Source organism: Sminthopsis crassicaudata, chromosome 3, assembly GCF_048593235.1.
Source record: "Sminthopsis crassicaudata isolate SCR6 chromosome 3, ASM4859323v1, whole genome shotgun sequence".
Classification (NCBI taxonomy): domain Eukaryota; kingdom Metazoa; phylum Chordata; class Mammalia; order Dasyuromorphia; family Dasyuridae; genus Sminthopsis; species Sminthopsis crassicaudata.
In genome coordinates this window covers 502513003-502526239 of record NC_133619.1, presented here as the reverse complement: position 1 = coordinate 502526239, position 13237 = coordinate 502513003, and the positions used below count along the sequence as shown (strand labels likewise).

The window sequence follows — 13237 nt, the reverse complement described above, 5'->3', positions numbered from 1 at the left end:
GACAAAGGGCATGGGGGTATGGGCAATGAGGATCTGGAAGATATATACCTGGTAGCCACGGATGATGCCATTGTGGGTCTCAGGTGGAGGTGGATCCCAGCTCACCAGGACACTGCCATTTCCAGGATTCAAGGTAACAGCCTGTGGTGGGGCACTGGGCACTGAGGGAAAAGTAGTGAGGCAACAAGGGATATTGGAAGAAATACTGGGACTGTAGAGAATAAATAGGGCAGAACCAAAAGGGTCCAAGGGAAGAGAATTCAAAAGGAGTTGCCATGAGGCTCAGGACCCATTTCAGGGGTTTCTTCCAAAACTACTTTGTCCTGGGAAGAAGCCATTTCAAGAGTAGAAGCCAATATTCTAATCACCTGAAGGGATGGTGATATATGGAATAGGGCAGGGCTGATTCCTAGGCAAAAGCTAGAGGGGCCCTAGGAAATGTCTCACAAGTGTTTTGTTTTTAAGGATTGTGGTACTAACCTTGTTCTGGCAACCTCAAAATGAGAATGTTGCTGTCAGGGCCTTGGGCTGAACCAGAGGATGGCCTCACTTTAAACTCATAATTATAGCCCCAGCTAAGGCCTCGAAGTTCTGCATTCTGACTACCCCTCAGCAAGGATTCTCTCCATGGGCCATCTGGCTGCCCTGCTACTTCCCTTGGTGCAGGTGGCCAGGCTCGGAACAGGGCTTTATAGACCTGTGCAGGAGCAGCAGGGCCACTCACCTGTAGAGAGAGGTAAGGAATTAAAAAACCACAGGGTGCCATAGGCAAACCCCACATTCCAGATCTCAATCTCCCGCTGTTCCACCTCCCAGGCTCAGGGACTCAGAACTTTGCTTCTCTTTATTTCTCCCCCAACCCTTCTCAAGTTTCACCACCCTCCTTACTTTCCAGCTCAGCCACACAGCGGGGCCAGGTGTTGGGTCAGTGGTGAGAAGAGTCACATTTTCCAGTTGGACACGCATAGCCAATAGCTCCAGGGTCTCAGCCAGGACCAGAGACTCTATAGGGGGAGAAGAACTGAAATGGAGCTCAAATAGAGGAGGAGGGGAAGCAGAAAGTTTAATACTCAACTTCTTAGCCTCTCTCCTAGTCCTTTTTTTTTTCTCCTGAGGACTGGAAGCCATAACTCTACAGAAACCCTTTCCTTCAAGCATCAGCCGTTCATTCTCTGCATCCTGGGACCCAAGAGATTAATTTCATATACACTGAGATCCCAGAAATTTATTCCACACAGACTCACTGATTCCAAATGCTCCCTCACACAAATACTAACCCTAGTCCCTCATCTCACATACATCCTTATCTTAGCCTTTGTCTCACACTCATGTCCTGAACCCTCATATACTGAGAACCCATATACTCACCCACAAAAACCTTTGACTTCAGCTTCTCACTCCATTCGACTTAATCCTTACCCCTCTTTCCCCATAAACTCTGTAAGTTTTTTATTTTCAAAATATATACACGGATTAAAGTTTTTTTATTTTCAAAATATGCACATGGATAATTTTCGACATTTACCCCTACAAAATCCTGTGTTCTAATTTTTTCCCTCCCTTTCCCGATTACCTCCCCTCATTGGCAAGTGATCCAATATATAATCCAATATATTCAATATCAGAGTGTATGCAATCTAATCTTATTCTCTGACTTTATACAATTTTTACCTCAGATTCTTTTTCTACACCCTCTTAACTATCCCTTCATGTAGGCTGCCCAGCTCTCCCTCTGGGCTACTGGACCAACTTCTCTACACACCCTTACATAAGTATCCTTTCATTATTCTTCTTTGCTTGGATCATCACCAGCAACCCTGTAGCAAGCTCTATGGGCTAGGGAGTCAGTTACTCACCAAGCATTTAATAATTATCTACTATGTGTCAAGTACTATGCTACACACTAAGGATACAAATAAAGGCAAGACAACAACAAAAACTAGTCTCTATTCTCAAGAAGTTCACAGCCTACAGGGAAAGCAAGAGATGAAGATCAGGAAGAATAGAATTCCAAACATAGGGGACAGACAATGAAAATGTCTAGTCTGAAGATGGAGTGCTTGAGTAAGGAACACCAAAGAACCTAGTCACTAGATTGTACATTACGTGTGGGAGAAAGGAGAAAAGTGTATGAAAAAATGGAACTAAAACACAGAGGGGCCAAATTATGAAGGGACCTGAATGACAGAGAATACTCTATTTGATCCTGGATATACTAGGGAGTATTGAAAAGGGAGAAGACATAGTTTGATTTTCACTTCAGGAAGATTTATGACAGCGAAGTGGAGGACATTTTAGAATAGGTAAAGGCTTGAGGCAGAGATACCAGAAAAAAACTGTTGCAATAATCTAGAGTAAAGGGAAGAGAGCCTGTCCTCGAGAGAGGCAAAATCAAAGAAGTAATCATATAGGAGAGATGTTAGGAAGATAGAATGCATTGTGGGGAGAGGAAAGGTGAGGTAATGAGATGATAAAGACAATTAGGATTTGAGCCTGGGTGACTGGTAGGATGTAGGTGCCTTTGATAGTGTTAGGAAAATTAGGAAGAGGGGAGGTTGAGGGGTGGGGTAGATAATGAGTTCAATTTTTGACAGACTATTTTTTTAAGATGCCTGTGAGACATACACTTCTAGATATCCAATAGACAGTTGGAGATTCAAGAGTGGAGATTAGAGACAGGAACCAACCAAACTCTCCCAATATTCTCCTCCAGACTACTTTAAAATAATACTTAAATTAAATTCCGGAGCAGCAGAGCCAAGAAAACATCAGGTAAGATACTTTTTCCAGCCTAAGACAACTTAAGATATCAGCAGGAAAAGTTGATGACATCAGAGTGGAGGAAGGCTGACCTGAAGTCCACAGGCCTTGGAGGGGGCTATGACAGCAATAGTTTTGGGAATTCTCAGAGCAGAAGTGGTAAAGAGGTTAGGCAACTGGTCAGAAAGAGATTAGAGGGGACCCTTTGCTGGTACTGAGTGCAGACTTTGTTCTGTTTGGCAACTCTATTACCCAATCCATACACAGTTCTGGGTCACAGTTTCAGGATGGAGAGGGGTGCTTATGGTTGATCACAAGGAAGTAGTAGGCTGGTCTCACTTCCAGATCAGAGGAACACACGAGCCCTTGAGACCTCAGGAGATGATCAGCTATGAAAAATTTAGCTACTCTGATGAATACAGTGGTTCAAAACAATTCTGATTTATGATGAAAAATGCTATCTCCAGAGTGAGATTTGATGAACTCTAAATGATGAAATGGGGGCAACTAGGTGGCACAGTAGATAGAGCACTAGCCCATCTAGTCTTAGACACTTAATACTTCCTAGCTGTGTGACCCTGGGCAAGTCACTTAATCCCAATTGCCTCAGCCAAAAAAAAAAAAAAAGATAAAATGAAGTTTTCTGATCCAATTGGAAAGGCATTTGGCCATTGGCTATATAAGTTGTACCCCTGGAATCCTTTAAAAAATTCAGCCTAGAAAAATTATCTATGTACTTCTACCAGAAAGTAGAAGAATGGAAAAGGGATTTTCTCTTCTCCATTCTCCATCCCCACCTTCATAGTCATAGTAACTTGTGAGCTGCTCACCCAGTTGATAGATATCACATCTAGCATTCACAATTGGAGAACATTATGAACATAGTTACAACTAATCCAGCAAGAACAGAAACACCATCTCTTGAGACACAGAAAGAAGTAGCATTTTAAGCAGAAAGTAGCTTCAAGGAGCATGGGACTGAAAGCAGAGAATGGAAAGAACTAGCCCTGGAAAAGGAAAGTCAAACTGGTGTGGAGCAGACCAAGAGATCCTACTTGAACAGCATGTCCAATAGAGATGCTGCTTCTAAATATGAGCATTGAAAGCACTCCACAATAAGAGAAAGGACACTGGGCCTTTAGTCCAGGTTTGCCTTGGCAAATATATGTTTCCTACACATGTGCCTTATTACTATTCTACTTGTGCTCATTTTCCACACTGACATTGTGATTTTGTGGGAAAGTGCACCCCAGGTATAAGAAGAAATTGTGTTATGGTTCTTTCTTACTATTTTATCTAATAAACATCTTTGCTTTGAGCTAATTATGTCTAGTATCTAACTATTAAAAATAATTGGTAAAAAATATTACCATTGGGAGGTTCAGAGACTATTATTTTAAGAGTATTAGATTTAAGAGAATCACTCCTCTAGGGACTCAATCCTTCAGTTCAAGTGTGAGTTGGCAAGAACAGCCTAGAGAAGAGTTATGAGCTATAATTTTATCAGTGAGAACCCACAGAAATAGTCATCTCCCTAGAGATCCAAACCTTAAGTGTGAGTATAAGTAGAGGAGATATGATATCCCGAAGGGAATACCATATACATTTGTATGTGAATCAATGGGAGTTACATCTAACAAGTAACTTGTGTTTAGTGTTTCCATCTTTGTCTACTAATGACCTAAGCTCTAAAGTTTCCAACATAGCTGCAAAGTGAAGGCTATTAAATGCAAGATGTTAATAAAGATAAAATAATGGATTATATATATATATATATATATATATATATATATATATATATATACACACACATATGGAGACAGAGAGGCAGAGAGTGAGTTTTACTTTGTTATAAATCTTAGAGAGAAATGGTAATTTTAAGCATTACAAAAATGACATATATATATATAAGGCTTTGTAAACCTTTCTGATACTTCCTGGTGGGGAAGAGGAATAATATTAGAGTTCTTAATTGTGATATCATTTATATTGAAGGAGAGGGTGTGAATATGGGTGGTCTGCTGGAGCTGAACTATATACCAATGTCCCATGCCCACTTATTGGGGGCATGCAGCTTATTATAATCTTACTTTGTTATTAGATGAGACAGGTCAAATGGCAGGGATGGCTAAAGGATTGACCAGGGTTTTATGGCAGGTCTTTTTAGATTTGAGAATGGGAGACTATTTCCTGAGGTTCATAGATTTAAAATGAGAAGAGATAATATAGTAAAACCCTTTCATTGTATAAATGAAAAAAATGAGTCCCAGAGGGAGTAAATGATTTTCCCAGTCACAATGGCAAGATTTGAGTTCTTTGACTCCAAAGCCAATATGCTTTTCATTATATTACACTCTGTCTCCAAGGATAAAGGCTTTGAATTCCAATAAGTATAGTATAGTACAATATAATATAATAGGACAAAGATCTGAGTAAAATGACCAAGAGACTAGATTTTATTAGGAAATTTAGTGTTAGAAAATTCTACCAGTTGATTTTTGAACAACCTGATAATTCTCAAACCCTGCTAAGCACATTGTAAACTTTACCCTTTTCTTGTCAATAGGGCAGATGTGTGACAATATAGACACTTAGAGTAGAAGCAAAAATCGAGAGATATGTAAATTATGAGGGTGCAATGGAGTGTTAAATCCCTAAATTGGTTAAACTGGTAAAAACAAAGGGATTTAGGGCAGAATCCTTTCATTGTTGTAGATCTCCATAAGTCTTTTACAATTGTGGCTTAAATTTACCAATGATATCATAACTCTGGAATCAAAGCCTGCCTATTGTTTTTCTAGGAGACCTTGGGCACAGTAATCCAAATTCCCAACTCACTTAATCTCCTAGCACTGCTGCAACATCCTGGTCATATGGAAATCCATATGAAGGACTATGGGAAAGTTTTCTCCATAATCTGGAATCATTTGCACCTCCACAAGGTTCAATATTAGCTGTTATTACTACCAAATGTACCTGAAAATTTGAAATTTTGAAAATTTTCCTATTTTTCATTTATCCTTTCCATTCAGTTACCCATCTCCAGCTTTTTTGATCTAGGATTCCCATCAAACAGGCCTTTCTGCTCTCCCTTTTGCATTCTTTTGGTTTCCATGGTTCCCCCTACTTCAAGGTCCTCTGTTCCCCATGTGTCTTTCTTGCATTGGCCCTCATAAACCACAAACAGAATAGAATACTTGCTAATAGCTATAAGTTGTCAACTTAGGTTTGATTGAAGGGCTTGGTCAAAGCAGTTCTGGCTCCTGAGTGTGGGATGTAAAAAGAGGGAAGGTAGTGTAAGCCAGGGGGAAAGTAGTTAGGGCAGTGGAATCTAAATGGCTTCCCATTTTAGAGCCACTGGAAGGTAGCTTGACAGTTCAGCTATGTAAAGATTAACCATCTGATAAAGAAGGATTTGGGGTGGGGAGACCTTGACAGTAGTATCTAGGTAAAGAAGGCTGCAATAGAGCTCAAATGAGCTCTGCTAAGATGTTACCATATTTCTCATTTGTATGCTATTTTCATATATGTGCATTTATTCTCAGTATACAGCAAATCCCTGGGTTATAAAACTTTCCATCCCATCCCCCTCATTGTTGTCTGAAACTTAGTAGGCCATATATTCTTCTTCAACTTCCCAAGCAGAGCTACCTCTGGACAATAGACTCCTTCAGTTCTCTTCTTTAGCAGGGTTTAGTCATAAGACAAATATATGAGAGACTAGAGAAAAAAAAAGGAGAAAAAGAGGAGGGGGCCCTATCATCAGTCCAGACTCACCTGTAATAAACAGGAGCAGGAAAAACATGGCCAAGGCAGCCCCTGGGATTCTTCTTCCTTCTGAGTTCATTCCTGGTCTCATTTCTCCACCCAAGACCCAAAAGACCCCTAGTTCTATTAGACCCTTCTGTCCTTTCCAGTCCGGTCCAGCTGGTCTGAGCTCATTGAGGGAGGGGGGAAGAGGAAAGGGAGGAGGATGGCTGGGCGGGGCACCGGTTGTTTGTAACCATGAATCCTGCTCTAAGAGGGAAGCAGCATGGAGGAAATCGTTACTTCCTGCCTGGCCCAGTTACAGGGACTAACCTCCTTGGGAGTACTAAGGAAAGGGACAGGAGGAGTCAAATTCTCTAACCTTGATCTTTTAGACTTGCCTTTATACCTGAGCTTTGCCTTGACCTGCCCTCCTTCACTCCCCATTCCCATCCACTAACTCTGATGCTAACCCTAACCCCAAGAGGGCAGAATTAAGAGTAGTGGGTGAAAGTTGGGAAAAAGGTAAGTAGGTTTATGTTAAGGGGGAAAAAAACTGATTAGAATATGCAAAAGTGAAATGGGCTGCTTTGAGAGGTAAGATCACTGAAGATCTTCAATGACCCCCAAATTTTGTATTTCTGTGACCATTAATCTTTTAACCTTAGTTTTCTAAATATTCTTCTTGAAGTGCTTGAACCATAAACCCATTAATCCTGAGGTCACCTCTTTCAGAAGGAAGAAGGGGGGGAAGCAGCAGAAACATAGCCCCATAGTACCATGGCACGGAGATTGGTGACAAAATATGATGAATTTGGTGGATGGGAGCTTTATTGAGAAAGGGAAAGGTAATTATGATTTTTTGTGTGACTCCCAGACCCCAAGTTTCCAGGGAAAGACCAAGAATAGGTAGTATGGTGGAGTGGGGAGATTCATTGACTTGGGAGGGTCACATATAAAATATATATTTATATATGTGTACATACAATATAGTCTATATTTAGTACAGTTAGAGTTTGAGGTCTTATTCCTAAAGTCTTTATATCCTCCCTCTCTTCTATCCTTCAAAGCATCTATTTTTTCCTCTCAGAGGCAGGCAAAATTGTTTATGACTCCTTTCCTCCCAGGTCTGGAATCTCAGCCATTTCCTGGAGTTGGTTGATGGAAGGCCAAAGCTAAGCTCTGGGGTCTAAGTGGAGAATCTTCTAAAAGGTAATATTAGCTATTATTCTCTGATCCCTCTTCAATGGGGTCTCTACACCGGGCTAGCATTCTTCTTTACCCAACCACAGACAAGGCATACCTTTCTCTTTTATAAACTGAGACCGAGAAAAAGGAGGTAGAGAAAAAATGAGAACTATATAAAGATAGCTGAATTGGCTGCATTGTGTCACTAAAAGATATGTAGATGTTCCAAACTGTTTTGGAATCTTTCAAATATTTTGCTACTTTTGTTGAATACTCCATTGCCCATCCCCTGTAAATTTTGTTGCTGCCACCTCCTGAACTAAGGTCTAGTCTATTCTGCTACCACATTATAAAGTAAGGAAGGGCTTAGGAGAAGAGTTCATATAAGTTTCACTTTATTTCTTCATTTTTTTTAAACAGACCAGTGATAGCATTGGTATTGGGAAGTCTTAGTGAAGAACTCCAAATACCAAAGCAGATCAACATCTGCTTTTCAACTAAAGGTCCTAAAGATCTGTCTTGGACATTGAGAAACTTGCCTTTTGTTATATAGTGAGTCTCACTTATTGATTTGATGATACTCAGGCATTTAGAAATCTGTCCTAATATCCTTTATATTCTGGGAAGCAGACACCTCAGTGAAGGTGAGATAAGGGCAAGTATTCTGGGGTTTTAGATCTCAGGTCAACTTTTTCTTAAATTGGGCAAGATGGGAGAATAGTGGAGATTTAAGAGGTAATTTCAGCTTTAAGAAGGGATTCCATCCCCTAAAAAAGACATTATCTTTAAAGAAGTTTCCTCAGCATAGCTTGTTCCCCTTCCTAGTTTTGGGGAATTCAAGGTCATAGGTTTGACTTGTCTTTCACATGAAGTCGGAGCATAGGACATCTATCAAATTTCTTCTCCTTTGGACATTAGGACACCTGCTCTAGGATCCCTTACTCCAATCATCTGGCAAGATGGTTGGAACTTGTGTCAGGAAGGTCGATTTTCAACAGTGATGTTCATCTGGCTGAATCCCAGGCACAGTTGTGTTCACCCCCTAGGGTCTCATTTTGCACAAATGGAGGAAGGGCCAACTGTATGACTCATGGTGATGACATTACTTGAGGAACTATTTAGCTTGGGATTGATATTACCTAACTAGAGATAAAAGCTTGTCCTGAATTACAGAATATCAGGTTTGTGCAACCATCAAAAATTTGACCCAATATGTAGGTTCTACCCCAATTCCCACTGCTCCTTTTTAATCATTTGCACTATGAAAGATAAGGCTTAAGACCAGAATCTTTTCCTGAGAATTCACCAGATCTGTTTTCATAGGATTTGCATATTTATAGCTAGAAATTATCTATCAGTAGTATTAGGCTTAGAACTGGGAAGACTTGAATTCAAATCCAGCCTCAGATATTAGCTATGTGCCCCTTTGTAAATAACTTCCTTCTGTCTGCCTTAGTTTCCTTAATTGTAAAGTGAAAATGATAAGTCACCTACCTCACAGGGTAGTTGAGAGAATCAAATAAGATAATATTTTTAAAGTGCTTAGCATGGTGCCAGACACACAAGAGGCATTTAATAAGTGCTTATTTTCTCCCCTTTGCCTTTATTTTGAAGAGGAAGAAAAAAATTATAGAAAAGTTAACTAAAGATCACTTGCTAAAACTGCTAAATAGCAGTACTAGAATTTGTATACAGGACTTCTTTCCCCCAAAATTCAACACTTTTCCCTAAACCACCTTGTCTTCTTGGGGAATGATCACTTTAACTAGGTACATTTAGAGGGTATCTTTTTGATCATTCTAAGCAAGCAAGTAAAGAACAGAAGACTTAGGTCATTCTGAGAGCTAAGCAGGAAGAGAGATTCCTTGAAGTTTCGAGATACCTGTCCCTCACACTCTTGTCTCACAAAAAACATAAGAGTTTCATTCTGGTAGGAACAGACAGTTCTCATCAGATCTTCCTTCCTTGACTGGAGGGCCTTCCAACTCAATTTCTTCTTTTTATGTTTGTCAATCTTCTGAGGGTCAGCCAACAACAGCAAAAGAGAGACTGGGTTATCAATGAAAAAGAGAGAGATGGCTTTTGCTCAAAGGACTAAGCAAATTTCCGAGATAACAGATCATTGGACAGGGTTTCTAAGGATAGTGTTTCTGAAGACTAGACTTTTCTGATAGGTGGGGTATGACTTGAAGTAAGGGCCAAAGTTGGGGGGAGAAGATGAAGGGACAAAGGAAAATGACAATGATTCTCTTCTCAGATCCCTCAGTGCCCCTGAATTCTCCCAATCCAGACCATGCATGGCAATAATTATGGGTTTGGGGGAAAGGACAAAAGAGAGGGCAAGAAATGAAAAGAGAATAATAGTATAAACCTATATACACTCTACAGTTATAAAACTCTGTACATGATATTTCATTTGTTATCATTTGATCTTACAACTTCCCTGTGAGGTAGGTAATGAAAATGGAAAGGAGTATTCCTTTCAGATGTGAACAAAGGATATAGACAAGGATAGTTGTGAAAGTGAAAAAAAAAGGTATCTTATACTTGGAAAAGACAAGTTTTTATGTTAAATATGGCCAAAGTGCCCTGTTTCTTAGCATTTAATTTATATATGACAGATGTGAGGATTTGGAACTTATTAGAAAATCCCGATTCCTAAAACTGCTTGGTGCCCATGGGACAAATACATATTGCTTAGTTATAGAGATGGTTAGAAATATAGACTCTCATTTACCCTAATGAATTAAAAGTGAATTTCCTCATTGAAGAGACCTTGTTTCAGATTACTTGAGTTGAGCCCTCATGAAAGTCAGAGCTCAGGAAAGACCTCTGGTCAAGTCTAAGAAGAGACCCTAGAGTTTGTATTGATACCTGAAACTTGGAAACCAGCTCAAGAATGGAAAAGGCTTTTGTGGTTCCCTGATTTGCCACCTACTGCCTAAAAGATAGAAATCTCTCAGAGCCCAGATAAGGAAGCAGGATTGGAACTATGCAGATCCCAAGTTTAGGGTTTCTGCTTTTGCTGAAATTAAATAACATTATCTTGGTAGTTCAGAAAGAGGAGCTTCTCAAGTGGAGCAGCTAGCAAAGAAGCAGCCCTACTGAGCAACGAATTGTATAGACTGTTCCTGAGGAAGACAAAGGACAATGAGTCCACAGTATAAAGTTGTCAGCTGCCCCATCATATGTTTTCTATATATTTACCTGGTACAGTTCTATATTTTTGTGCATTCTATTCTCATGGATATTGTGCATTAGTGGGAAAATCTGTCACCGACTGAGGAGTGGAATGGTATGTTATTCTTATTTTACCTTTCTGCTTAATATTTCTAATTAAGAGATAATAGACCACCTAGAGTTAAAAGAGTACCCATCCTATCTGTGAATCCTCCAACCTTCTTTATGAATTCAGGTTGAGTGACTAAGCTCACTCTGAGAGGGAAGTGTTATACTTGCACTACACAAGTTATTTTCATTCTTATTTTTTTAAGCATATGAGGAAATTAAGGCTCAAAAAAAGTTGAATTAGTTGCCCAAAGTCACATAGATGGTATGTGGAAAAGCTAGGGGTATTCCAAGTGCAGTTTCTTTTCTTTATATCACAACTGCCTAAAGAAAAAGGAAAGAAAAGAAAAGGAGAGACTTAAAGGGTAGGATAGGGACTTTTAAGTTTGCTCCCCTCCTGCCTCCAGAAGTAGGTGAGTGGAATTAAAACTGTCAGAAACCTTCTTGATCTCTTTCCCCTAGCCTGCTACCTGCCTGAGGCATAATTAGGTTAGGTTTAGCAGAAGCGGCAAGAGTAGGAGGAGAAAATATAGTTGCCTGGGAACAAGGCAAAAAAGAAAGAAAGAGAATAAAGGGTACACCTCCCAACTGAGAAGCTGTTTTTCCTAAAGTTCATTTCTCCAAATCAAGGTTGATTTGGAGAATCAAAAATACGTGCCTTCAGTTTGCTGGAATGTGAACAGTTGAATAAGTTCTTATAATAGAAGCTGCATCAAGGATTAACCCTCTTTAAATGTGTTGTGAGGAGCAAGTTATCACAAGAGACAGGAATAAGTCTGTGAAAGTTACATTTAAGACAAGTATAGGACAGGATTCTACTCCAGGTACTGCTATTACTGTTCAAAAACTTTGGCACCAACACCCTCTGGACTAGCTCAGTGGTGGGCACGGCACAGCGTTTTAAGCAGGACTTGAGAAGCAACAAACTTGAGGAAGTTGCCCAGGATGGTGCTAGAGGAGGAGGGGCAAGGGCTATAGAGCAGACTATGACAGGTCTCCAGCTTCAAAGTATGTGACTGAAGTTAGGGGCTATAAAACAAAAACCATTATCAGAATTTCAAATATAATCCGGGTCTGGTGTAATTATACTTTTTTTTTCTTTTTTTCTTTCTTTTTTTTTTTTTTTTTACATGATGGGAATGCTTTGGTATGTATCCAGAACATCCCAGGATTATAATGTTTGGGGTAGAGGGGATTTCTGAATCCAAGGAGCCAAGATCTAGGAATCTTGGTACCTGAAACTGGGGTTAAGATCATTTTTCAAAGCAGTAGGAAAAAACAGTGTCTAGGGCCAAAGAACTTAAGTCGTTTGATTCAGTCCCTGGAGCAGGAGCCAGTGATTTGGGAGGTAGTTTGCCTATTAGCAAGGTTGCATTCTCCACAGTTGGCCACCATAAGTAAGACACAAAGGGAGTGTTCCAAACCCTGGAAGCATAGGGGAGGACAGAGTGCACAGAGCCTGGCTCCCTTAAGGGAGCCTCCCTCACTTTCAGCTTTTTAATTGCATTCTCTCCACACACAGTAGATTATTGCCTCTCTATGGCAGTATGGGTGGCAGAAAAACAAAGACTACATGAGGGCCTAGGCTAGTCCCTCACTATTGAGTTGTTAGTTCAATTAGAAAAGATACCCATGTCCTACTTCCCAAGGACCTAGGTTTCTATGAGAGAAGGAAATTGAGAGGCAGGGGGCCAAGAGTCAGAACATGATCTGCCCAACCTCTAAGAGTCTTAGTCATTGGGAATCCACTCCAAAGATTGGAACCTTTATTTCCTCCTACTCATATATGAGAAAAAGAGTTAGCAAGATCTGTCCAATAGGGGCCTCCAGTTTCTTTCCCAGGGATTTTGATTGTGTTTGCAAGTTTTGTTTTGGGGAGGGAATATATGGAAGTTAGAGTGGGAAGAGGAATGGAAAAATATATTTCTTAGGGAGTGGCAGAGGATCTTTGCTCCCCAAAATAAAGGCCCTGACCTTTTCTCCTCAGGTATGGTGTCTTCTTCAATAAGGACAGGAAGGACTGCCCTGTTAGGCTGAGGACTGATAAGGCACACCTTTCTCAGACACCAGAGATTTGAGTCCTTTGAACTTTGCAGGACCCAGGTCAGGAAGTTGTAGTTTTTAAGAAGGCTGTACACTTGGAGAATAGGAGTCAGACAAGTGCTAGTTTGCTTCCCCGGTTCACCTACCATAGACTCAGTCTGATAGGTTGTTAGAATTTAGAGGTCTTAGAGATAATCTAATTCAAACTTGA

General features: G+C 40.2%; 1 protein-coding gene across 1 annotated transcript in view; it reads right to left on the bottom strand.

Annotated features, from left to right (window-relative positions):
* Nucleotides 1-13237, bottom strand: part of LOC141563184 (hepatic and glial cell adhesion molecule) — a 51982-nt gene that overhangs the window by 8467 nt on the left and 30278 nt on the right. The window contains exons 7-9 of the mRNA XM_074303915.1: nucleotides 889-1032; nucleotides 481-724; nucleotides 49-161 (exon numbers count right to left, since the gene is read on the bottom strand). Coding sequence (XP_074160016.1) covers nucleotides 49-161; nucleotides 481-724; nucleotides 889-1032 — 501 coding nt within the window. The remainder of the gene's footprint in view (nucleotides 1-48; nucleotides 162-480; nucleotides 725-888; nucleotides 1033-13237) is intronic.